Raw genomic sequence first — 25458 nt, 5'->3', positions numbered from 1 at the left:
AGAGGTGGGCACTATAGCTGATGGGCACAACCACTGTGAGCACCACAGCTGCTTGCATGAGTTTCAGAAACTATGTGAGAGAGACTTCCGGTCATGGAATAACAACAGCTGAGGCAGAGATGAGGGAGACCAAGGAGGGAGGAGTGTGGGGTGATGGCACCAAGCCTTACTCAGCTTCGGGAAAGCATCTAAAACACGTGGTAGGGGCCAGAGTGATAGTACAGCAAATATACTTGCCTTCCACATGGCCAATCCTGGTTCCATCCCTAGTATCCCATAGAGTCCCCTGAGCACTGCCAGTAGTGATCCTTGAGCTCAGAACCAGGAATAAGCTCAGAACACTGCTGAGTGTCTCTCTCTCTCTCTCTCTCTCTCTCTCTCTCTCTCTCTCACACACACACACACACACACACACACACACACACACACACACACCCCCCAAAAAATAAAATGTGTGGTCTTCTGGCTAAGTATGACACACATATTTATGAAAAACAGAAGCAAGTATATGTCCCGGATGTTGGATGAGGCAAAAGGGAGAAAGAATGCAGCCTGGCCTAAGGATATCCCAGAGCTCTGTAAGATGATGTTTGCATGATGCCCAGATCCAAGTGGCCTCTTTCATCTGCCTGCCTCAAGTCAGAAATTGCACCACCAGGGATATGAGCCATAGTGCTGGGGCTAGGTGCTTCTCTTCACGTAGTAGACCTGGGTTTGATCCCTTGCACCCCATATGGTGCCCTGAGCACTGCCAGGGGTAATCCCTGAGTGCAAAGGCAGAAGTAACTGCTGGGCATCACCGAGGATAGCCCAAAAACAAGAATGAGAGGGAGAGAGAGACAAAGACAGAGAGACAGAGAGGGAGGAGGAGAGGGAGAGGGAGAGGGAGAGAGAAAGAGAGAAAGGGAGAGAGAAAAGGTGAGAGAGAAAGAGAGAGAGAGAGAGAGAGAGAGAGAGAGAGAGAGAGAGAGAGAGAGAGAGAGAGAGAGAGAGATTGAGATTGCACTGCCTTCCCCTTCCCACAGCCTCAGTAGAGAAGTTGGAGCCTTTTGACACCCGGGACTGCTTCTGGGAGGGGTAGGCAGCTGCAGTCAATCCAACTGTGTATTAGCTTATCAGATGCCAACTCACGCCCTGAGCCCTGGGAGCTGAGGCAGGCTGGGGGGAGTTGTGGGAGCTTTGACTCATTGGGAAGGGAAGGGGGTGGGGCTGGCGGATGCTCGGTAAGGTGACTCTATTCAAGGGGGCTCAGAATACTGGGGTGGGGGCAGAATTGGAAGGGGTGGGGCAGGGTGAGTCAGAAGCCTGCTAGGAAATTTCCCCCTCCATTTGCCAATTGACAGTGATCATGTTCTTTTATGACAGGATTCATTTATTACATTACAACATGTAGGTTGTACTTGGCACTTTGCACACAAGTTTTCCCTTTTTTAAAAAATTATATTTGTTTACTTAACTATCTCTTACCTAGTACTTCTTTCCCATACCCTGTATGCCACCTCTAACTTATCACAGACCCAGTTAGCTCCCTTTAAACCAGTTGCTCCAAACTTATTTGGCCTATTGCCTCCTTTTCAGAAAAAAAAAAAAATCTTGTGTTCTAATGCACATTCACCTCCTGGAAGCAAACAAAGTGTTCTGCAGTTGCACCCACCCGACCACCCATCAGGATCATTCTGGCACCACCACCAACCTGCTCCCTAAGAACCACTGCTCAAAATCGTTATAAATCTGGTCTTTGCTCACAGCCTCCCCCAACATCTGATCTCAGAGCTCTGGAATAGGGCTCCTTGCATCCTGACACGCCTGTAAGAGAATGTCTCTCCTTCCAGACACCATCACCTTAAAAGCAAAACCTTCCAAGGGTCTTCAAGGCTCTGCCTGATTTACAGATGCTTACCTGGCCGACTTCAGCCTCCCAGTTCAGCACAGAACTCTTAACCACCTACCTGCCTCTGTGCAGGACCCTAAAAGGGTGCAGGGATCTATCCAGAACATGCTTCTCATCGAAGCTGCCTGGCTTCTGCCCTCACTTCCTTCATGCTTTAGCTTAAATGTTAGCTCCTCAGACAGGCTTTGCTTTACACTCCCCACCTCCAGTTAAAAGAGCCCTGCCTGCGCCAGATTGTTCACTGTCAGGGGGAAAATAAATAAAAGACAAATATAGAAAGGAGAAAACTAGAATGAATCCTATGGTGTTAGATGCGAGTTGGTGGTAGGGAATGAACTCATGGTTTTCTGTGGATGCAGATATATATAGCAGTAGAGACAGAGATGGTTGCACTGTTGCTCTGACGTGTGTGTGTGTGTGTGTGTGTGTGTGTGTGTGTGTGTGTGTGTGTGTGTGAATGTTGTGAGTAGACAGTAGCTAGCCCCTTCCACTGGATATGGCTGGGAGCAGCAGCAAATAGTCCAATAACAAGAAGCATACCTCACACCCATATTATGATTTCTAAAGCTGCTTCTCCACTAAGCGAAATCAGGATCTCTTGAGAAAACATTGGATACCAGGCAAAGGGCAAGGAAGACATGGAACTTAGAACATCTTTTGTAACCCCAGCCCTTGCCGCAGACTCAGACTCTACTGGTGCTGCCGTGGCAAGCCCCATCTGTGCTCAAAGGATAATGGAACAGAGGTTGTAGGAAGTAGTTTGAAGGGCCCTACTAGCCAAATGAGAGATAGTTTGAACTCATCAGAGTTTACTAACAATAACTCTAAGTAATTAAGTAAAATAGGAATCCATGAGTCAATAGAGACTAGGGTAATAATAGTTTCCACATCCTTTTTTGTTTATTTTTGTTTTGGGACTACATCTGGCAGTGCTCAGGGCTTATTCTTGGATCTGCCTTAGAGATCACTCCTGGTGGGCTTAGAAATATAGTGGATCAAACCCAGGTCAGCCGTGTGCAAGGCAAGTGCCTATTCCTATGGCCTCCAAATACCAACCAAATAAATTTTTTAAATGGTTAAAGAGGGGCTAGAGAGGTGGCGCTAGAGGTAAGGTGTCTGCCTAGCAAGTGCTAGCCAAGGAAGGACTGCGGTTCGATCCTGGCATCCCATATGGTCCCCCCAAGCCAGGGGCAATTTCTGAGCTCTTAGCCAGGAATAACCCCTGAGCATCAAATGGGTGTGGCCCAAAAATAGCAAAAAAATAAAAAATAAATAAAATGGTTAAAGAATAATATTTGGGGGGTGCTAGAGAGATAGTATGAAGGGTAAGGTGTTTGCCTTGCATGTGACCTATCCAGGTTCAAGATCCCTGACATCCTTTATGGTCCCAGATACCCTCCAGGAGTGATTCCTGAATGTAGAGTCAGGATTAAACCCTGAACATTGCTGAATGTGGCCCCAAAACAAATAATAATAATAATAATAATAATAATAATAATAATAAAGTAAAAAGAACACTGCAGTGGGGAAAGCTGGCAGATGGTACCTTCAGACTCAAGTCATCGAAGAAAATAACTCAAGAAATGGAGATTGCATAGAAATAACATGTTTCCTGATAGTATGCAATGGATGAACATGGCGTTGTTGCTATGATATTCCTACAGACAAAGACAACCTGAGTCCAATCCTGAAAGGAAAATCAGATCAGCACCAATGAGGGTCAGACAACTAATATCTGACCTGTGCCCTTCAAAAAGTAACTGGGAAAGAGGTGAAGAAAGACAGTCCAGGTAACTGGGCAGTCAGGAGTACACCTAACAAGTCACCACTGCACAGCCAGTGCTTGTATGAAATCACTATGTTGTACACCTAAAACTAGTCAAATGTATCTACTGACTTCCTAAAGGGATGGTGCTCAGATGGCCCCAGGGGGCTCCTATCTAAGACCAACTGAGCTTTCAGTCAATGCAACAGCCCAAGTATATGGTGTTGTTCAGGCCTATGATGCCAGGATTACCCAGGCCAGCCCAACAGTGCTAGGATCTATGGTGACCTGCAGCTGACTGAAGTTGATTGAGGCTAACTGAGGTTAACTGAGGCTGACCTCTTTTTTATGAGGCTTGTGTGTGCCTTTAGCCCTGCATCTCTCTGTTCTGATAGTGATTATCTTTTTTGATGCGGAGAGGGGGTTGGCCATATCCAGTCATGCTCAGAGCTTACTCCTAGTTCTATGCTTAAGGATCATTTCTGGTGGTGCTCAGGAACTATGCTGTGCTGAGGACTGAACACAGGTTCACTGCATGCAAAGCAAGTACATTAACCACTGTTCTCTCTCTCTCTCTCTCTCTCTCTCTCTCTCTCTCTCTCCTTGGTGATATTATTTTAAAGCAGGAGAAATGAAGTCATCTGAAGGTGGTAGATAGTGGAGATCCCTGAGTATCCACCTTAGGCTGTTTAGAAGACACAGTCTTAACTTAGAAAGCTTTTTTTTTTTTTTTTTTTTTTTTGGTTTTTGGGCCACACCCGTTTTGACGCTCAGGGGTTACTCCTGGCTATGTGCTCAGAAATTGCCCCTGGCTTGGGGGGACCATATGGGACACCCGGGATCAAACCGAGGTCCATCCTACACTAGTGCTTGCAAGGCAGACACCTTACCTATAGCGCCACCTTCCCGGCCCCTTAGAAAGCTTTTTATTTTCCCCAAAAGATACAAACTGCTAAAGTCTAAGTATTAAACATTAACTAAGGGGTACTAGAGTGACAGTATACCAGATAAGACACTTGCATCGTCTAGGTTCGATCCTCAGCATTCCATGTGGTTCCTTGACTCAGGAGTAATTTCTGCGTGCAAAGCCAGGAGTAACCCCTGAGCATTGCTGGGTGTGGCCCCCCAAAAAACAAACAAATAAAAATAATAAGAAATAATTAACAACAACCAAGGAACCAAAGCAGCTGAGCTATGTTGCTTTGCCCGTGACCAACCTTGGTTCTATCCTTGGCACCACATGTAGGTCCTTAACCATATGTGGGGTCACTCCTGACCAGAGAGCTAAGAAGAGACGTTGAATATCCCCACCGTTAAAAATAAAATGAAATTGGGCCCGGAGAGATAGCACAGCGGCGTTTGCTTTGCAAGCAGCCGATCCAGGACCAAAGGTGGTTGGTTCAAATCCCGGTGTCCCATATGGTCCCCTGTGCCTGCCAGGAGCTATTTCTGAGCAGACAGCCAGGAGTAACCCCTGAGCACTGCCGGGTATGGCCCAAAAACAAATAAATAAATAAATAAATAAATAAATAAATAAAATGAAATTAAAGCAGGAGAAAGAAAAGTACTAATAAAATAAAATAGGGGCCATAATACAGAAATTAAAGCACTTGTTTTACAGGTGGCCAACCATGGTTTGATACCTGTCTACACAGATAGCCCTGGGTACTGCCAGGAGAGACCCCTGAAGACAGAGATAAGGCTGAGCATCATCAGGTGTGGCACCCCCCCTCAAAATAAAACCAAAAAATACATAGGTTCAAAATAGTATCACTGAAAAGGAACAAACCATTACCTATGACTCCTGCTGGCAAAACACTCACACCCTCCCCCCAACTCTACCACAGTCTTTGTCCTGTCAAGGCACCATAGTGAAGAAAAGGTAGGCTGTAGTTCAGGGGTCTCAAACTCGAGGCCCGCGGGCCGTTTGCGGCCCTTCGTACAACATTTTGTGGCCCGCGGCCGGCCTTCAAATATCACAGTATTCGTGATTATTCGCTTACCAAAGCGTTAAACATTCGAATACCCCCAAGCAGTTCCGTTAGGGGTATGCAAATGTTTAATGCGATTTTTTGTGATTTTTTTTTCTTACTAATGCGATTTTGTGTGTGTGTGTGTGTGTGGTTTTTTGGGTCACACCCGACAGTGCTCAGGGGTTATTTCTGGCTCCAGGCTCAGAAATTGCTCCTGGCAGGCACAGGGGACCATATGGGGCTCCGGGATTCGAACTGATGACCTCCTGCATGAAAGGCAAACGCCTTACCTCCATGCTATCTCTCCGGCCCCACTAATGCGATTTTTTATTTCGAATATTCAGTAAGCGAAATCCTTTATGCGGCCCTGCCTCACCCCGACTTTGCCTCCTGCGGCCCCCAGGTAAATTGAGTTTGAGACCCATACTGTAGTCAGAGCTTTGTAACTAAAGCCATTCCTGTTTGTAGCTGAGTTTCTGAACCTGCTAAATTCTAACCCCTGACTCAGATTCAGGCCCCCTGCCTGATGAGTCTGAGAAGCCAGAGGTGGTGGCAGAGGAGAACTGGCAAGAAGCCAGGGAGGAGAGATGATGCGGTTTGCATCAGGGCAAAGGCCATGGACAGCAGAACAGGAGGCCTGAGCCAGCTGCCATCTGGAGGGGAAGCCAGCTGGACTCGTGCTGGACAGAAAGTGAGAGCAGATAACAACTGCAATCTGGCAAGGTCATGAGGCCTGTTCTCAGTGGACTCACAAGGAGCTGTGGGTGCCTGCTTTTCTAGGGATCTTCTGTCTGTACTGCAATGCTCACCACAACCTCGAGTGGAGGATGACACCCAGGGAAGGACTGTCCCCCCCCCCACACACACACACACACACATTAGTACTCAGGGCTTTCTCCCAAGCTCTACATTCACTCCTGGCAGTTCTGGGGTATCATGTGTGATTCTAGGGATTGAACCCAGGTCAGCTACAAGCAAGACAAGTGCTTTCCCAACTGTACTACATCTCCAGACCCTCCCCTCCCCTCCACCTTTATAATTACTGCAAACACCATTTTAAAACCGTCTTTAATATGCAAATCTCTTTTCTGGGCCTGGGAGAAGCAGCAAGTGGTGGAGCTTGAACCTAGTGTGGAGTGGAGGAAGTCCTGAGTTCCACCCCAGGGCCTAATGGCAACCTGAGCACTGCTGGGAGTGGTCCTGATGGTCCCAGTACCAGTAAGCCTGAGTGCTAAGCTGTGGCAACTATACTTGGGGTCAAACATCATCAAGAGTGTCCCCACCCACCAATGGTGCCCTAGTAGCTAAATGAATTAAAAAGAGAGCTGTTGTGGGAGAGAGAGAGAGAGAGAGAGAGAGAGAGAGAGAGAGAGAGAGAGAGAGAGAGAGAGAGAGAGAGAGAGAGAGAATGAGTTTATTGTGCTCTTCTTCCTCTTCCTCTACCTCTTCTTTTTCTCTTCCTCCTCCTTCTCCTCTTTGCCGCACTCAACAGTTACTCCTGGCTCTGAACTCAGGAATTACTTCTGGTGGTATTTGAAGAACCATTTTGGATGTTGGGGGATTGAACCCAGGTCATCCAGATGCAAGGCAAGCACCCTACCTGCTGTACTATTGCTCCGGCCCTAGTTTACTGAAATTTTAGGAATAAATTAGTGTCGGGGAGCAGGGGTTAAAGTGTGTCCCCTTTGGGCTAGGAAAAAAGTACAGGCATTTGCCTTGGATGAAGTTAGCCTAGATTTATTCCCTGATACCACATATGGTTCCCTAAACCACCCAGGAGTCATCTCTGAGCACAAAGCCAGGAGTAATTCATGAACACAGTTGGGTGTAGACAAAAATGACAACAGCAACAAAGAAACCTTCTCCCTTTTCCAGTCAGACGGAACTTAAAAAGCAAACAGAATTTAGTAAGCAAACTACTACAATACCAGCACAAAACATCTCTTCCTATCACTTCTGGCCTGAAAAGACTGGGTACACCCTCTCTGGGGGGAATGGGGGAGGCAGGTGAGGCACACTGTAATGATATAAAAGAGAAAGAGGCCTCCAAAAGGGATAGATGGAAGTGAGACTGTGGGTGTTGAGGTGATGCAGTTGCTCAGATGTGAGCTATAGGGCTGAACTGGGCTTTGCCCTGGAGACTGGGATTGTGGTACATGGCGAGAGCACATTAGAGGCCTTGGGTTCCATCCCTGGCACATAAATAGAAGAGAATGAGAGTGAGAAAGAGGAGGAGGAGCATCAGATAAAGGATGAGGAGCTGCATTTTCAGTTACTGCTTTAATAAACCACCACAAACTTGGTGGCTTAAAACAACACATTGTCTGCCTTACAGTTCACGTTATTTGCTTGGTTATGGCGCCACACCCGCCTATGCTCAGATTCTTACTACTGGCTTAGGGATCATCTCTAGCAGGGCTCAGGAGGCTATACAGGTTGCTTAAGAATTGATCTCAGGTCAACCCTGTGCAAAGCAGTCCCTGTACTCTGTCTTTAACTCCCAGGAAGCCCATTTTGAACCTTTAATTTCTTGAATTAGATCTTGAGCTAATGTCAAAAACAAATAAACAAAAATTTGTTTCCATGTGAGGTACCATATTCATATAGTTCCAACATTAAAATGGGTAGCATTATTTTATTTACCACAATTACTTATGTAGCTTTTAATTTTTTGTTTTGTTTCTGAGTTTTAGGGGTATACCCAGTGGTGCTTAAGGATTACTCCTGGTGACGATCAAACTCAGGTTGGCTGGTGCAAGGTAAGTGTTCTTGTATCCACTGTACTATTGCTTTGACCCCTGTGTAGCTTTTCTTTTAAGTATTTTTTTTACATTTTTAATTTATTTAAAGAAAATACATCATATAGTTGATATAGTTGATCATTATACATGTTTCTAGATAAGTGAAAGCAATGATATTGAAAAAAGGAAGAGAAGAAAGAAAGCTTAAAAAATACAGTAGCAAGTACATTTGCAAAAATTATTGTATCTCAAATGAAGTCATTAATACAACGGTAGAAGGTTTAGTAAGCTCTTGTTAGCTTTCCACTCTGTTAAATTTGTGTGATCCTATAGGGATAACAGCACAAACTAATGAAGTTGTCTAAAGATTCAAAGCACTATTACTGATGTTACAAATTTTAGAGACATGTATTCATCTGCCAGGGTTCCTAGAAGAAGGAAGATAGGGAAAGGAAGGTACCCACACTCGCTCCCAAAAACCCCAAAACTGTCATACCTACAGTTTGATCAGATTGGTGTCTCTAAAGGGAACCATAGAGGGTCAGTGATGAGGCAGGGCCATCAGAAAAATAGTGATTGTGGTTGATGGAGACAGCAAGCATGGCTTCAGTAGGGTGGGGGCTGGTGCGCCCTCTCCAAAGGAGATGACCAGCTTTCTGCTATGTGGGCCTGTGTACCCATGATCTTTCATGGCACGGTTTATATCTCAATCAAGAAAAGAATGAGTCTATGGAGCTGACCCAGTTCAAACATGGTGACTGTCCTTTGTATAGATTTTGGTTTGTTTGTTTGTTTGTTTTTGGTTTCTGGGTCACACCCGGCAGCACTCAGGTGTTATTCCTGGCTCTATGCTCAGAAATCGCTCCTGGCAGGCTCAGGGGGACCATATGGGATGCCGGGATTCGAACCACCAACCTTCTGCATGCAAGGCAAATGCCTTACCTCCATGCTATCTCTCTGCCCCCCCCTTTGTATAGATTTTTAAAAATCACTTAATTTGGGGGACTGGGGAACTAGCTTAACTGCAGAGCACTTGCTTTGCACGTGTGCAGGCTCAACCCCTGACAGCACACACAAAAGTTATATCATAAAAGCAATTCATTTGGGGACTTGGGGGACTGGCTCAGTGATTAAAACATAACACTTGCTTTGCAAGCTTGAGGTAAATTGGTTTGGCCTCTGGTGCTGCCTCACATGCTGAGCATGGTTGCCTCTGGTGGGCAGTCAGATGTGTGTATATGAGCACTTCAGCTAAGGTCTGAAAGCTCCAGAAGGCACAACAACAATATGTGGCCTCTGGTATTAGCCCAGTAACAAAAAGGGAAGAGGAGAAATAAAACAAAACTGAAATAAAAAAATGTTTAAGCCTTATGCTTTCTCAAAACTAAAAATTCCTGATTATTTTAATTTCATTTTAATTAATTTTAATTAATTAATTTTAATAATCCCTACAGTAGGATTGGACTACAATGAATTAAGTAGCCCCCACCTAAATTTGGGGACATTTAGATAGTTTTACATTTTCATGATAAAAGATGATGATTTTATGAGAAACATTTATGGTTTTTTTGTTTGTTTGGTTTTGGGCCACACTCAGAGACGCTCAGGGGTTATTCCTGGCTCTGTGCTCTGAAATAGCTGCTGGTAGGCTTGGGGGACCATATGGAATGCTGGAGATTGAACCCAGGTTCATCCTGAGTTATACACATGCAAGGCAAATGCCCGACCACTGTGCTATCACTCTTACAAATTTTTTGAGAAAAAAAATTTTTGTTTTGTTTTTGGGTCACACCCAGCAGTGCTCAGGGGTTACTCCTGGCTCTACGCTCAGAAATTGCCCCTGGCAGGCACAGGGGACCATATGGGATGCTGGGATTCGAATCACCGTCCTTCTGCATGAAAGGCAAAAGCCTTACCTCCATGCTATCTCTCTGGCCCCGAGGAAAAAAATTTAATTAAAAAAATGGTTAGAAATTTCTTTCTCTTTAAGTGCTCCTCCCTGGCAGGGCTTGGGCTTGTAGACCATATGTGATGCTGGAGTGTGTGCAAGAGAAGAAACTTACCTGCTGTGCTATCTCTAGGTCTAGATTTAGGACAACCTAGGTTTATTAGGATGTTGACTTGAGTTCAAATCACAGGTTGCCCTTACAGCATTCATGTCATTGGCATCTGTTTCCTCAACATCTAAAATTTCCTTGCCCTTATTGTACTTCCAAACTTAAAGGAGTTTTTGAAAAGCTATCTTGATGGTAAGGCATTTGCCTTGTACCTGGCCAACCTAAGTTTGATTCCCAGCACCCCATATTGGTCCCCAAACCAGCCAAAAGTGATCCCTGAGCATAGCGTAATCCCTGAGTACTGCCAGAGTAACTCAAAATAAATAAATTTAGGGGCCAGAGCGATAGAACAGCAGTAGGACTTTTGCCTGGCACTTGGCTGACCCAGGATAGACCTGGGTTCGACCCTTCGTCCCATATGGTCCCCAAGCCAGAAGCAATTTCTGAGCACATAGCCAGGAGTAACCCCTAAGACTCACCAGATGTGGCCTAAAAACCAAAAAATAAATAAAAATAAATAAATTTAATTTTTCTTGGGATACTATTTATATGCCATATAATTCATCCTTTTAAAGTGTAAATGCAGAGGCCAGAGAATTAGCACAATGGGTGGGGTATTTGTATTCCACACAGCCGACCCAGGTTTAATCCCATATGGTTTCCTGAACCTACCAGAAGTGATTACTGAGTGCAGAGCCAAGAGTAACCCCTGAACATCACAAAAAAAAAAAAAAAAGTGTAAATTCAATGGTTTTTAGCTCCAAAAAGATTTTACAGCATTGACATTGAACAAATTATCACTGTTAATAATTCTTGCTTCATAACATATGTTACTTTCTTGGGACAGAATTTTTGAGTCTGCTATAGAAGATAAAAGTCCTTAATATCTTTCAGATATTATTTGGAAATAGCCTTGTGAAGTTAGAAGGTGATCTTCTGAGGTACAGAATATCCAGCAGTTCTCAAGGGCTGGTTCTCTTGGCCTAGTGCTCAAGGCTTGAGCCTTAGTGGTGCTAGGGAGCCTGTCCTGTAGGTGGGAAGAGCTGAAGATGAAACCCAGGTCTTTCTCATGCAGAACATTAGACCTTTGAGCTATCTCCTTGACCTGGCTTTAAATTTCTTATTTGTTTGATATTTGCAGGAGTTGGGAGGCAAGAAGGCTTGGATAGAATTTGGGCATTTGGGAGGAATTGGTACGAAAGTATTAGTCTGTTGAATTCAAGTGTCCTGTTTTATTCCTTCTTGAGCAACTCTGAAGTACAATCACCCCCAAACCTCCACACACAGAGTCATTAAGTGAAGTGGATTCCAGTTCATTGAACCTCCCTGCCCATCACCCACCCCTGCAGTCTAGTCACTGGCCTGTACCTCTTCCTTGTCCCCAGAAGACTCCTTCAGAATGGCTATATGGATGCTCTGCAATTGCCCATCTTAATTCACACCAAGCATAATGCTTGGAGGGCAGGCAGGAAGGAGAATGGGTCTTTGCCAATTTCAGGAAGGTACCCAGTCTACCAACAGGCAAACCATAAAAGTCTATTCCATTTGGCTGTGGGAGGACTGACTGCACGTTTCAGGCTTGAGTTAGCACAGAGCCTGCCAAATCCAGGTGCTTATTGCACCAGAGTAGTGTGTGGGTGAATCCGAAGGCATCTCGACAGGTGTGGGAGCAGGTAATGTAAGATGGGTGTGGGGTGGTGAGGGATAAGAGGAAGGGGGTAGGAACAGCAGTGGGTGGAGTCAGAGGTGGGCCAGGATGGAGAAATATGGGGCCCCAACCAGATTAGATGTAGTAGTTAGACCAGTGGTTTGGAACTATTTTTTTGGGTCATGGCCTCCTTTGAGAGTGTGACAAATGTTAAGAACACATACATACAAACACATGAATGCACACGTGTGCATGCATGCACGCCACACAGTGTCAGGGGTTCTGGGAACCTTGGAATCTCATCCAAAACTTCATGGGATTTAAACACCCTGGTGGAAGATTGCTCCCTCCTGAGCACTGAGAAATCTTAAGGTTGCATTTGGAGCTTGCAATTGGTTGTGTCTTATCTCTTGCAAAAGATTCGAGAAGGTTTGCAGGTGGGGTAAATTAAAATATTCCTCTGTTTATTCCTTTACTTATTTATTTATGTACTCCTGTTTTTATTTGAAAAAAAAATTTTAAGTATCCCACTCCTCAACACACACAAACACCACACACGTTACAGGCTTACGCAATCTTGAATGTCAGTTTCTGGTTGTCAACAATTTCTCCTCATTTGCTTCCTCTGCCGGGTGCATGCTAGTGCTCTCAGGAAACTTTCTGTGACTAGGCACCTAAGTCGAAAACATTGTAATACTTCATCTCTAAACACTTGGCATATAACTTTGAAGATCAAGAAATTCTCCTGTAAAACCACAATATAATTCTCAGCCTCAAAAAAATTAACATTGGTAAGGTATCATTGTAAAGCATACATCCATCCTAAACTCGAATTGTCCCAGTGCCTTCAAGTTGTTTTATCTCTGGGGTGGGACGACAGTGGGTAGGTCTCTTGCCTTACATAAGGCCCACCAGGTTCCATCTCCTGCATCCATATGGTCACTGCCAGAAGTAATTCCTGAGTATAGAACAAGGAGTAAGCCCTGAACAGGGCTGAGTGTGGGGGTGTGGCCCCCTGCTTTTTTTCTCCTTTCCTCCTTCTGCCTTTTGTCTTTTTTTTTTTTTTTTTTTTTGGTTTTTGGGTCACACTCGGGAGGTGTGCAGGGGTTCCTCCTGGCTCTTCGTTCAGAAATAGCTCCTGGCTGGCTCGGGAACCATATGGGGTGCGGGGATTCGAACCACTATCAATACTGGGTTGGCTGCGTGCAAGGCTGTGCTATCTCTCCACACTTTCCTTCCTGCCTTTTGAAAACCTAGTATTAAATTCAAAGTCATATACTTCCTTTAGTTATCTAATCTCTGGTGTCTTTAATCAAGACCTTTAGATAGAGCTTTCTTTTGCTTTCTCTTGTGACTTTTTTTTTTTTCAAGAGTTCAGACTAGTTATTTTGCAAAATGTCTTCCAGATATTTGTTTGTATCCTGAAGATTAGATTCAAGATAGTCTTGGGTCTGCTCTTGGTGGCTCTTGATCTTGCTCACACCACAACAGAAGACCAATGCTGTCTTTGATTCCTGGTTAAAGCTGAGGCTTGCAGGTGGCCTTGGACAGGAATAAATAAGTTGTGTAGGGTGAGAAACACTGTATTCACTGAATGCCTCCCACTGTGCTGGGTGAGCTGAAAGTCCTTGTTCTCAGATTGTTTCTACTGGGCTGGAGACAAACAAGAAGCTAGCAAAAAATAATTAAAGTATTTTGTTTTTTGAAGGACAATGGATAAAGTGCTGAGTAAAAGGAGTAAGTCTAATTTTTAAAGCAGAACCTAACAGCCAGACTTCAAGCGGGGAAATGGAGTCAGAGAGAGAGGATACTGATGGCCAAGTCTGGTGAGTAAAAGGTATTGAAAGGTGGGTGTGCTGACCTGGGGAAGGCAGGTGAGGAAAAAGGTCCTTTAATAGCCCGAAGCATGTCCCTGTTAGTTAGTCTTTGATCTACAGAGTGTACTTGCTAGATGCTTTCCATAGCCCTGCAAAGAGGAGACTAGCATTACTGTTTGTGTGCTGTGAAATTGGCAGCACAAAGAGGCTCCATTATTGGCCCAAGGTCGCACAGTTTGTCAGCACTAGATTCAATTATTTTTTTCTGGAGGGTAGCACACGCTCAGTGGTTACTCTTCTGGCTCCTGGCCCTGTGCTCAGAAATCATTCCTGGCAGGCTGGGAGGGAACCATATAGGATAAAACCCAGGTTGGCTGCATGCAAGGCAAATGCCCTACTTGTTCTACTATTGCTTCTGCCCCCTAGATTCCATTTTCAATAGGTCCAACTCTATCATGCTCTGAAGTTTATTAAGGGGGAGGATGCTGAGCTGAAAACAGAATTGGGGGAGGACTGGAGGGAGGGAAAGAGACACATAAAGACAGAGACAAGACAGAGAGAAATGGGGCCAAAGTGATAGCACAGTGGTAGGACATTTGCCTTGCATATGGCTGAGCTGGGATGGACCCGGGTTTGATTCTTGGTATGGACCCTGAGTCTGCCAGGAGCAATTTCTGAGCACAGAACCAGAAGTAACCTGAAAGTCTTCGGGTCTGCCCCAACAAAAGGGGTGAGAGAGAGGGAGAGAGAGACAGAGACAGAGAGACAGAGAGAGACAGAGAGAACCTCATCAAGACCTACATCTATAGGCTCAACCCTGCTATTCCCGCACCCAAGCCCAAACAGGGCTTGATTGGTCCCTACCCAAGCCTTCAATGCTTACTGATAACAAAGTGGGGTAAAAGAGAAGCTAAGAGCCGGGCTGGGTGAAGAAGACAGAAGGTGAAGAAATAAGTGAGGTTAAAAAAGGCAGTTGTGTGTGCCTGAATGATAGTCCTGCGGGTGGGACACCTGCCTTGCACACGGATGGGATGACCTAGGTTGGATCCCTGGCATCACCATATGGTTCCCCAAATCCCTTTAGGAGTTGACTTCTGAGCGCAAAGTCAGGAATAAGCACCGCAAGGTGTGGCCCCCCGAAAACCACAGAAAGATGGTGACATGGGGGGGGGGGTCAATGGATCTAATCCTATAGAGACTGGACATCTTGAGGGGGGTGGGAATGCTGTGAGTTAGAGGCATTGGGAAAGTGAGAGAGAGAGAGAGAGACAGAAGTGGTGGGGACAGGGGACAGTGGACAGGACGGCAGCGGTTCAGGGGGTGCATCCCGGTTTGGGGCTGGGGGGTCTGAGGGCCCAGGAGGGGAGACGAGCGGGGCCGGAGGAGGCCGGGGATGGGGTGCGGTGGTGTGTGTGTGTGTGTGTGTGTGTGTGTGTGTGTGTGTGTGTGTGTGTGTGTGTGTGTGTGTGTGTGTGTGTGTGTGTGTGTGTGTGTGTGTGTGTGTGTGTGTGTGTGTGTGTGTGTGTGTGTGTGTGTGTGTGTGTGTGTGTGTGTGTGTGCAGGGCCCAGGTCCCCGGGCGGGGTGGGGCGGCGCTGGCCGGCGGGTCCCCCCGCGCTGCAGGGGGCGCTGTGAGCCCGGGCGGCCCCGGGGCGGGCGGCGGCCGCTCCTAGCGAGCGCGGCCCCTTTTCCGGGTTCCCTCCTTCTCCTCCTCCTCCTCCTCGCCTCCTCCCTCGCCGCCTCCTTCGCCGCCGTCGCCGCCGCTGCCCCTTTCCCGGCCGGCGGCCGCCGCTGCTGGTGCCGCCGCCGCCGCCGCCGCCGCTCGGCGAGGTCGCGAGCCCGGCTGAGCGCGAGCGCCGCCGCCCGCCCGCCCGCCCGCCCCACCGCCCCACCGCCCGCCGGCCGCTCCGAGGGCCGGGCCGGCTCGGCTCGGCCGGCGCCCCCCGCGCCCCTCGCCCGCCCGCCGCCCCCGCGGGCCCCGGCCTGGCGCGGCCGCCCGGCGCCGCTCTCGCCCTGCGCCTGCTGCCGCTGCTGCTCCCGCGCCCCGAGGCCCGCCGCCGCCTGCTCCGAGGCCCGCCGCCCCGCGCCCCGCGGCGCCCCCCGACCCCGCCAGCCATGCCCGGCCCGGCCGCCGGCAGCAGGGCCCGGGTCTACGCCGAGGTCAACAGCCTCCGCAGCCGCGAGTACTGGGACTACGAGGCGCACGTCCCCAGCTGGGGGTAAAGAGCCGCCGCCCCCGCCCCCGGCGCCCCGACCCGACCCGCGGCCGACCACCCGCCGCCGCCCTCGCCCGCTCGGCCTCTCGTCTCTCCTCCTCTCTCTCCCTCCCTCCCTCCCTCTCTCTCTGTCTCTCCTTCCTCTCTCCTCCTCCTCTCCTTTCTATCTCTGTCTCTTTCTCCTTCCTCTTCCTCCTCCTCTCTTCTCTCCTTTCTCTGTCTCCCCCCCCCTCTATCTCTCTTCTTCCTCTCCCCTCCTTTCTCTGTCTCTCTTCTCCCCATCTCTATCTCCGTCTCTCTTCTTCCTCTCCTCCCCCTCTCCTGTCTCTCTCCTTTCTCTGGCTCTGTCTCTTTCCCCCTCCATCTCTGTCTCTCCTCCCGCCTCCTTTCTCTCTGTTTCTCTCCTTTCTCTGTCTCTGTCTCTCTTCTCCCCCTCTCTCTGTCTCCCTCTTCGTCCTCTCCTCCCCTCTCTTTTTCTCTCTGTCTCTCTTTTGTCTCTCTTCTCCCCCTCTATCTCTCTCTGTCTCTTCCTCTCCTCCCCCACTCTCCTCTCTCCTTTCTCCTTTCCCTTTCACTTCTCTCTCCTTCCCCTCTTTCTTCCTCCTTTCTGTCTCTATCTCCATCTCTCTATCTCTCTCTTTCTCTTCTTCCTCTCCTCCCCCTCTCCTCTCTCCTCCTTTCCTTTCTCTGTCTCTCTATCTTCATCTCTCTGCCTCTCTTCTTCCTCTTCTTCCTCTTCTCCCCCCTTTCCTCCCTCCCTCTCTCTCTCTCTCTCTCTCTCTCTCTCTCTCTCTCTCTCTCTCTCTCTCTCTCTCTCTCTCTCTCTCTCTCTCCCTCTCTCCCTCTCCCCCTCTCCCCCTCTCCCCCTCTATCCCCTTTCCGGTTACCCCCTCCCAAGAAGTGCCCTGGACTGGGTTTGAGAAAGAGAAAGAAGGAGGGTCGGTTTTGGGGGGGTGGGATGGATGGGGGTGGGGGTGTACTGCCCAGACCAATGAAGCCCCCTTCTCCGCTCACTTTGGGGGTTTCCGTGGAGATGGCGAGCCAACAGCTGTCCTCAAGCTCTTCAAATTCTTCTCTTCTGGCTGCTGTTGTTAGTTTGGAGGAATTGAGGCCTGGTGGGAAGAAATTTCGGGACATCCCAAGGTGTCCAGGTTCTCAGGGTTGGTGGAAGGCAAGTGCAGTGTAGTGCAGCTCCCCCCCTAAGCTTAGATGGCTTTTTCATATCATATATATCACCATCATCCCCTAAGTGGGGTCCTGCCTCAGCTTACCCTCCCCATCTTCCCCCCAAACCTCACCCTCTGCAGTGATGAGGGACTCTGAGGTGAGCGGGCCAAGTTCACCGTGTTGGTTTTTTCACGTAGGGAATGAGCTTCGGCGTGATGGATGGGCACTCGCAAGCGTTTGATTAGGCGCGGGGTGGGCATAGGCTCCGTCTTAATCCCCTCAGCCCTGCCATTGATGTGCCACTCTTGCCTTTCGCAGTAATCAAGACGATTACCAACTGGTTCGGAAACTTGGTCGAGGAAAGTATAGCGAAGTATTTGAGGCTATTAACATCACCAACAATGAGCGAGTGGTGGTCAAAATTCTCAAGGTGAGTGTCCTCTGAGCAGCATTCTTCTGTTTTGAAGGTCGGAGGACGAACTAAATGGGTCTGGGCTGAGATGCACCAGCTCCTGCTCAGCAATGGCCTCCCCTCTCACGGTTGTCTTCTGAACTTTTGAAAAGCTCTCAGACCTCAGATCAGACCTCAGCTCTCAGATCAGAACACGATCATTGAGGAACCTATTTGTTGTAACTTGGGTCTCTAGGCTCCCAAAGTCAACCTTTCAAAGGGAGAAGTCTTGTGTGTCTCCAAATACGGAGATAACCAGAAGGAAGAAAACACTTTTTGTAGCCATTCCATCAACGACGATTCCTTAAGCACTGAATTTGTGACTCTTGGTGTCCTGGGAGAAATGGAGGCAATTGGGACAGCTTCAGAAATAAGTTTTGAAGGGACAGGTGGAGGGAAATACCTTCACGGACAATCACCTGTTTAATTTTGCAATGAAAATATTAGACGGGATGGACAGAAGGACAAGGAACAGTCAGTCATTGTTCCTTATCATTAGTTCAAGGGAAATTGGGGGCAAGTAGAAACATACATTTATAATCACCCAAGTAATTATTGGAACAAAGCAGCCTTGCTCTCCGGCTCAGCAGCCCAGGTTTGATAATAATACACCTGTTATCTTTTGGATGAAGACAGGATCCTAATGAGCATAAGCGTTGACTAAATACTCCTTCAGGTAACTGATAAATTGTGCCACTTAAATAATGTTTTATAGGGTGTGCAGCTCTCGGACTGCATGAAGGATCCTTATCATTGCCTGGTAATTTCATGTGCGTGCTTGTCCTATAGGGGAAGATTGAAAAGATTGGGGAGTAATAGAAACTTTCACATATTTGTTTTACAGTGTGATCATTTGGCAGAGGCCTGTACTAGTGAGAGGTGGAAACCCTGGTTTTTATTTTTTAAGGCTAGAGTTGGATGGCTGCATCCATATGTAGTATGAGGAGTCAGATTTTCATGGTCTGAAAAAATCAGCTGTCAGAGAAGGGATCTCCTCCCTCACTAGTCTCTTGTGAGGAAGATGCAGAATCCCAGCCGAGTTAGGCAGTGACTGTCCCTCTTAGAAACACCGGAAACGAGAAGTGAGGAATTGATGTTAAAGCTGTCGAGTTTGACTACCTTCTTCCCAAATATGACCTGTGTTATAAAGTCGTGTGGTGTAGAGGTGGAATGTTGGGGGACACCCGCACCCCATGGTCCTCGTGAGTCTTGAGCTGGGGCTCCTGCGAACCATCTCCACAGTTGAAGTAACAGGCACACATGTTTTAAGGTATGTTCTAAGAGAAATCCCCTGGGAAAGCCATTCACGTGTTTCCTCTGGACATAACAGCATTGTGTTTTTAATATAAGCTGCTTAAAGTCTTTCTAGGAAACAACCAAAGCACAAATTAAAATTAGTAATACCTATAGTTTGCTCCTGTGCATTGAGAATGAACTGCTGACTCAAAATCAATTCCAGAAAAAGCTCAAAATTTTAGTGCAGTGGCAGCGTTTTGAGAGTACTTGTGCAGCTTCCTTCGGTGCTTCTGAAAGGTGCAACCTCTTCGGGTGCTCATGTAAGTGCCGTGTTGCCTTGGGAAAGCACCACGGTACTTTTGGGTCACCTCCCGTAGAACTTGTAGAACGACATGCTGGGTAGTCATTTTTTACCTCTAGAGCTTTGCAGTATATGTAGGGAGCTAAGTCCGGAAACTAGATTTTATTTTATTTTATTTTGATTGAGGTGTCAAGAAACCTACCTAGCATCATTGATTATATTGACTCAACCCTTAGCCAGAACTCCAGTTTTCTGTTCTGATCTCTTGCTGCTCATTTTCCTTTAGGATTGTGAGATCTTGCTTGCTGTTGAGCACAGAGAAAGGTTCCAGTGTTCTAAAATAAGCCCCTGTGACACTCCAGTTGGTTGTGCCTATTTAGTTTCTTGGTGACACAGGTACCTTTCAGGATGCAGTGGCACCATCTTGCTTCCAACAGTGAGAACTGTTTGCGCTCTGTTTTTAAAGACCTGAGGCTTTTCGATTCAGATTTTGTTTCCTCTGAAGGATGGAGTAAGAAATTACTTATGGTGTTTATTGTGGTTTCTGTTGGACATAGGAAGTAGGTAGCTCAGAGGGATAGAGCCTTTGCCTTGCCTACCTGCCAGGCCCAAATTGGATTCCTGTCACAGTATAGTTCCTATACACTGTTGGGGTAACTCTGTAGCCCCAACACCATTGGGTGGAGGGAAATCACACATCACCAAACCCATTGTTATTGGGCGTGGCACTTGGTTCCACCTGATCAGTGCTTGGAAGGTCCACAAAAATAATCTTTTAAAAGGAACAGGGTCTTCATTTAAAGTTGTGCTCCTTTATTCACATACATTGAAGTTTTGACTTAATTTCTGGGATTTAGGCATAGGAAACTAGGAAATGCTCTATCCCATAGGGACTAGGCATGTATTAATGTAGAAGTAACCCATGTGTTACAGCAGTGTTCCTGGAGTCCATGACATTCTGGCCAGTGTTTTGGTGTGGTTCATTGATTGAGGGGGCCATACCTAGCAGTGGTCCAGAGACCTTGAAGTTCTGGAATTCCTAAACACAAAGCTGTTTTTCAGCCTTTAGAGCTATCTCTGGCCTGGGGCCTTTTTAATCTGTGAGAATTGTTGGGTGATGAAAGACAGCAGAAAATTTATATCATTTGTGTTTATAAGTTTCCAGTCTTTCATTCCCTCTGTCCCACCCCCACCATGAAGCTTATGCTAAGAAATTTCAGAAATTTAAAAATTGGTTAGCAAGAGCTGGAGCAATAGGCCATTTGCCTTGTCTTGCCACTGACCTGGGTTTGATCCCCAGCATTTCATATCACTCCCTGGGTACCTTCAGGAATGCAGGGAGCTGGAGTAACCTCTGAGTACCTCTGGGTGCGGCCCCAGAAACCAACCAAAGTTGTTAATGAACAAAATGTTCTTATGTCCTGTCATGAGAAATTAGTTCTGAGAGTCTTTGTGGGGTGGGAAGGCTGCTCCCAGCTCTGCTTGAGGGATCATTCCCAGCAGAACCAGAGATCAAACTGGGATTGACTGCACACAAGGCAAGCACCCAGAAGAAAGATTGAGTTAGAAATCTTAAAACTTGGGGCTGGCAAGGTGGCACTAGAGGTAAGGTGTCTGTCTGCCTTGCAAGCGCTAGCCAAGGAAGGACTGTGGTTTGATCCCCCCAGCGTCCCATATGGTCCCCCCAAGCCAGGGGCAATTTCTGAGCGCTTAGCCAGGAGTAACCCCTGAGCATCAAACGGGTGTGGCCCAAAAACAAACAAACAAAAAAGAAATCTTAAAACTTTCCAAAGTTTCTGTCTTTGACAGAAGTTGTTTAAAAGTAGGCAGTGGTAAAGATCAGTTACAGCAGGGCAAAAGCTACATTGGTGCATATGGATTTACTTTTTAATTCTAGAAAAAAAAATAACATTTTTAGCTCCTTTGTAGTACCGTAGAAAGGTATTCATGGAAATAAACTTGTGTTTGGTCTTTTGGGAAATTTGTAGCATTTCGTGAGCATCACCTGCATGTGGATTTTTGCCTCCTGGTTCCCTCAAATAAAATTGTTACCTAAATAGAAGTTAAGGGCAGTGCATTTATTTATAGGGGACACCCCCATTGATACTCCTGTGGTGTTCGGGGAGCCATGTGATATCAGGGCTTGAACCCGGGGCCTTGGACCCGGCTGGCATATTTTCCAGCCTTCTTTGAACCATCCCCTAGCCCAAGAACTGCTCTGTTTGAAGAACAAATGTGCAGCGACTTGTGCCCCTGCTCTCTGGCTGCAGACTTAGCTTCCTGTTGATAGTCTTATTTTAAAAAGAAGTTGGCTATCCATCCCTCTCACCAAGCCCTGAGATTCTGTAGCCTAAAACAGTAATGCAAATACAAAGTTGGTTTAACAGGGTCATATAAGTTTGAATATTTTGTGCTCTCAGGAAATAGTGTTGAAGAAGGATGTGTCTATTGATGAGAGATTTTTGTTGGTCATTTCAGAGTGAACCCCTAGCTATGTAGTGTTAATCAAAATGTTTTCTTCATGTTCATAATGTGCTTTCTCCTTTTGCTGGGTTTTTTTGTTTGTTTGTTTTTGGGTCACACCCATTGACGATCAGGTGTTCCTCCTGTCTCTGTGCTCAGGAATCACTCCTGGCAGGTTCAGGGGACCATATGGGATGCCAGGGTTGAACGTGGGTCAACTGTGTGTAAGGCAAATGCCCTACCCACTGTGATACCGCTCTGGTCTGTTTTTTTTTTTTTAACCCTCCATTTAATTAGTGGGGGGACATGTATCAAGATATCATCTTGAAGCAAGATGGTAGTATTTATTGTGGTCCTGGTGATTAAAAAGTTAAAATGGTAATATAAAGTATTAGTGGGTTGGAAGATGACTGGAGAGGTGGATATGGCGGCAGAGCTCTCTTTCTATCTCCCAAGTTTCCAGCATTGCCAGCTAGGCCTGATTATCCAGCTGTCAGGTCTGAGTCTCATGGTGTCTGGGTTCCTAAGTTCTTCGATGAGCTTCACTCCCCCACCCAAATTTTGACATAAAAATAATATACGATTTATAAATTGTGTAACTAGTTGGTGCTGTTTCTGATATGGTCATGGGGTCAGGGATAGAAAGTGGAGCTAACATGTAGGAAACAACCAGCACAGGATCATGGGAGCCATTAGAATTCATACTTTCTTTTTTTTTTTTTTTTTTTTTTGGTTTTTGTTTTTTGGGCCACGCCCGGTGACGCTCAGGGGTTACTCCTGGCTATGCGCTCAGAAGTCTCTCCTGGCTTGGGGGACCATATGGGACGCTGGGGGATCGAACCATGGTCCGTCCAAGGCTAGTGCAGGCAAGGCAGGCACCTTACCTCTAGCGCCACCGCCCCAGAATCCATCCTTTCTGAGGCCAGAGTACAGTTGCCTTGTACATGCACCATCTGGGTTTGATTCCTGGCACCCCATATGGTCTTCAAGTCTCGCCAGGAGTAAGTCTTGTGCACAGCTGGGGGAGCAGTGCCCCTCTTCTCCACCTCAATCTTAACTTTCTGTGCAACCCCCAGCAAGTGCACTTTCTGGTCACCAAAGTCGCCCATGCACATCCTTCCAAGTTTCCTTGGCATTGTGTGCCAGATTTTTATGGTAACATTGTGTGTTGGGGAGACATACAACTTTTTTTGATATAGAGGAAGCATTTTCATTCTGGGTAGTTTCTAAAGCCTTAATTTTTCAGTTGCCATGTTATCATTAGGGTGGTAAGATAGTTTAAAAGCTGATAAATGGTCAAAATAAAAATTAAAAAAAAAAAAAGCTGATAAATGGGGGACTAGGGTTCTAGAACCCAGAACTATTATTTATACTCTCTCTCTTTTACCCATCTGTAAAACTGGTACTTTTTGTTTGTTTGTTTGTTTGTTTTTGGGCCACACCCAGCGATGCTCAGGGGTTACTCCTGGCTGTCTGCTCAGAAATAGCTCCTGGCAGGCACAGGGGACCATATGGGAAGCCAGGATTCGAACCAACCACCTTTGGTCCTGGATCGGCTGCTTGCAAGGCAAACGCCACTGTGCTATCTCTCCGGCCCAAAACTGGTACTCTTGACTTAATTGGAGTTACTGGTAGTCACATGAGATAGATGGTCATTAGCTGATACAGTGTTCCTCTTGACGGGTGCTTTCCTAGGACAGTGGGACCCAAAAATCCCACAGTTTTCGTAGGGTGAGAAGAACTTCTTAGGATTAACTCCAATCTTTTTTTTTTTTTTTTTTGGTTTTTGGGCCACACCCGTTGACACTCAGGGGTTACTCCTGGCTATGTGCTCAGAAGTTGCTCCTGGCTTGGGGGACCATTTGGGATACCGGGGGATCGAACCGAGGTCCTTCCAAGGCTAGCGCAGGCAAGGCAGGCACCTTACCTCTTGCGCCACCGCCCGGCCCCTTAACTCCAATCTTTAGCAACTCTGTGAGCGTGATTTTAAACTGGACTCTGCATCAGTAGTTTCTTGTAAAACTATCCAGAGAAGGGCTAGGGAGGTAGGGCCGGGGTTAGGGTGCAAAGTGGTCTGATCCCTGGCATCTCCTGCCTCCACTGTCTCGTCATTGCTGGTATGAACAAAAGGACACCTGAGCATCTGAGTGCCACCTCTTCTGGCCTAGAATTGAACTGTTTGGCTCTGTGGACTTCCGCACTTTGTCCCCTCCCCCCCAAAAAATAAACCACACCGGGGCCGGGCGGTGGCGTTGGAGGTAAGGTGCCTGCCTTGCCTGCGCTAGCCTAGGACGGACCGCGGTTCGATCCCCCGGTGTCCCATGTGGTCCCCCAAGAAGCCAGGAGCAACTTCTGAGCGCATAGCCAGGAGTAACCCCTGAGTGGCACAGGGTGTGGCCCAAAAACCAAAAAAAAATAAATAAATAAATAAACCACACCAAAATAGTACTCATATCAGAGTTCTATTAATATTCTTCACTTAATATTCTAAGTGCCTATCACTTAGAAAATAGCAAAATATAGTTACAGTTAACTATTGTAATTGGGCCAAGTGATTGATTTCAGAGAACAGAATAAAAAGGTTTCATTCTCTGGCGATTTAAAAGGTTGGTTGTTTGCCTCACTTTTTTTTTTTTAATTAAAAAAATTAATACTGGGAATATACTGTACCCTCAAGGATTGATTAATGTTGGAAAGATGAGACTTGAAAGATTAGGGATAAAGGCGCTTCAAGGAAACAGAATGAACTCAGATAATGTTTATATTTAGGCCCATGTTGGTGGATTGTAGAGAAGCTTCCCAGGTAATGACATCATTACCAAAAACCATCAGCTAGACCAAGCTTGCTGGCTTACTTGATCCTAACATTACTGGCAGTGACTGTTTACTGAAATTGTTTATTGCTACTGTGGAAATGAATATCTTAGTAGGTCAATCTCAGTTGCTTTGGTGTGGAATAAAAGTACTTTCAGGCCTAGGGTTTTGGCTAACAGACTGCCTTCTGCCATGAGTTCATCAAGGCAGGTCTGATTAAGAAGTTAGTAAAGGGGCCAGAGAGATAGCATGGAGATAGGGCATTTGCCTTGCGTGCAGAAGGATGGTGGTTCGAATTCCAGCATCCCTTATAGTCCCCTGAGCCTCCCAGGAGCGAAATTTCTGAGCAGAGAGCCAGGAGTAACCCCTGAAGGCTGCCGGGTGTGACCCAAAAACTAAAAAAAAAAAAAAAAAAAAAGAACATAGTAAAATGGGGGACGGAACAATAGCTCAATGAGTGGTAAGGCATTTGCTTTGCACACAGCTGACCCAGGACAAACCCTGGTATGGTATGATCCCAGTATCCCATATGGTTTCCCAGGTCTGCCAGGAGTAACCCCTGAGTGCTGCCAGGTGTGCCCCCTCCCTCTCCCAAGGAAAACACGAAGAATAAATAAAAATTAAAAAAACAAGAATATAGTGAAGTGGGTGTTACTATTCACTGAGATTTGGTAAAATGATCATTTTGATTTTGAAAGATGTTAGTCTGTTCATTTGCTAGCAACTAACTGCTGGTGTTTGAAATCGTTCTCTATCTGGTTGGGTTTACTTTAAGTAGCTCCAAAGAAGTAGAACCAATTAAGGCCTTCATCAGCTCCCAAATTTCCTAGCAGCCCTTTATGAAATGTGTTACTTTTTATGATGATGGGGATTGGACCCAGGGACTCATACATGCAAAGCAGATGTTTTGGTTTTTAGGC

The 25458-nt window shown here is 46.6% G+C and overlaps 2 protein-coding genes across 4 annotated transcripts in view; one reads left to right on the top strand and one right to left on the bottom strand.

Annotated features, from left to right (window-relative positions):
* NDRG4 (NDRG family member 4) overlaps positions 1–25458 on the bottom strand; it is a 518571-nt gene that overhangs the window by 205751 nt on the left and 287362 nt on the right. The gene's annotated exons all lie outside the window — the stretch shown is intronic.
* The window catches only part of CSNK2A2 (casein kinase 2 alpha 2), a 43383-nt gene continuing 33912 nt past the window's right edge, over positions 15988–25458 (top strand). Inside the window, exons 1-2 of the mRNA XM_049786147.1 lie at positions 15988–16109; positions 17592–17703. Of these exons, the coding sequence (XP_049642104.1) occupies positions 16006–16109; positions 17592–17703 (216 nt within the window). The 5' untranslated portion in view covers positions 15988–16005. The remainder of the gene's footprint in view (positions 16110–17591; positions 17704–25458) is intronic.

This window comes from Suncus etruscus, chromosome 14, assembly GCF_024139225.1.
Source record: "Suncus etruscus isolate mSunEtr1 chromosome 14, mSunEtr1.pri.cur, whole genome shotgun sequence".
Classification (NCBI taxonomy): domain Eukaryota; kingdom Metazoa; phylum Chordata; class Mammalia; order Eulipotyphla; family Soricidae; genus Suncus; species Suncus etruscus.
This window is presented reverse-complemented; position numbering and strand designations above follow the sequence as displayed.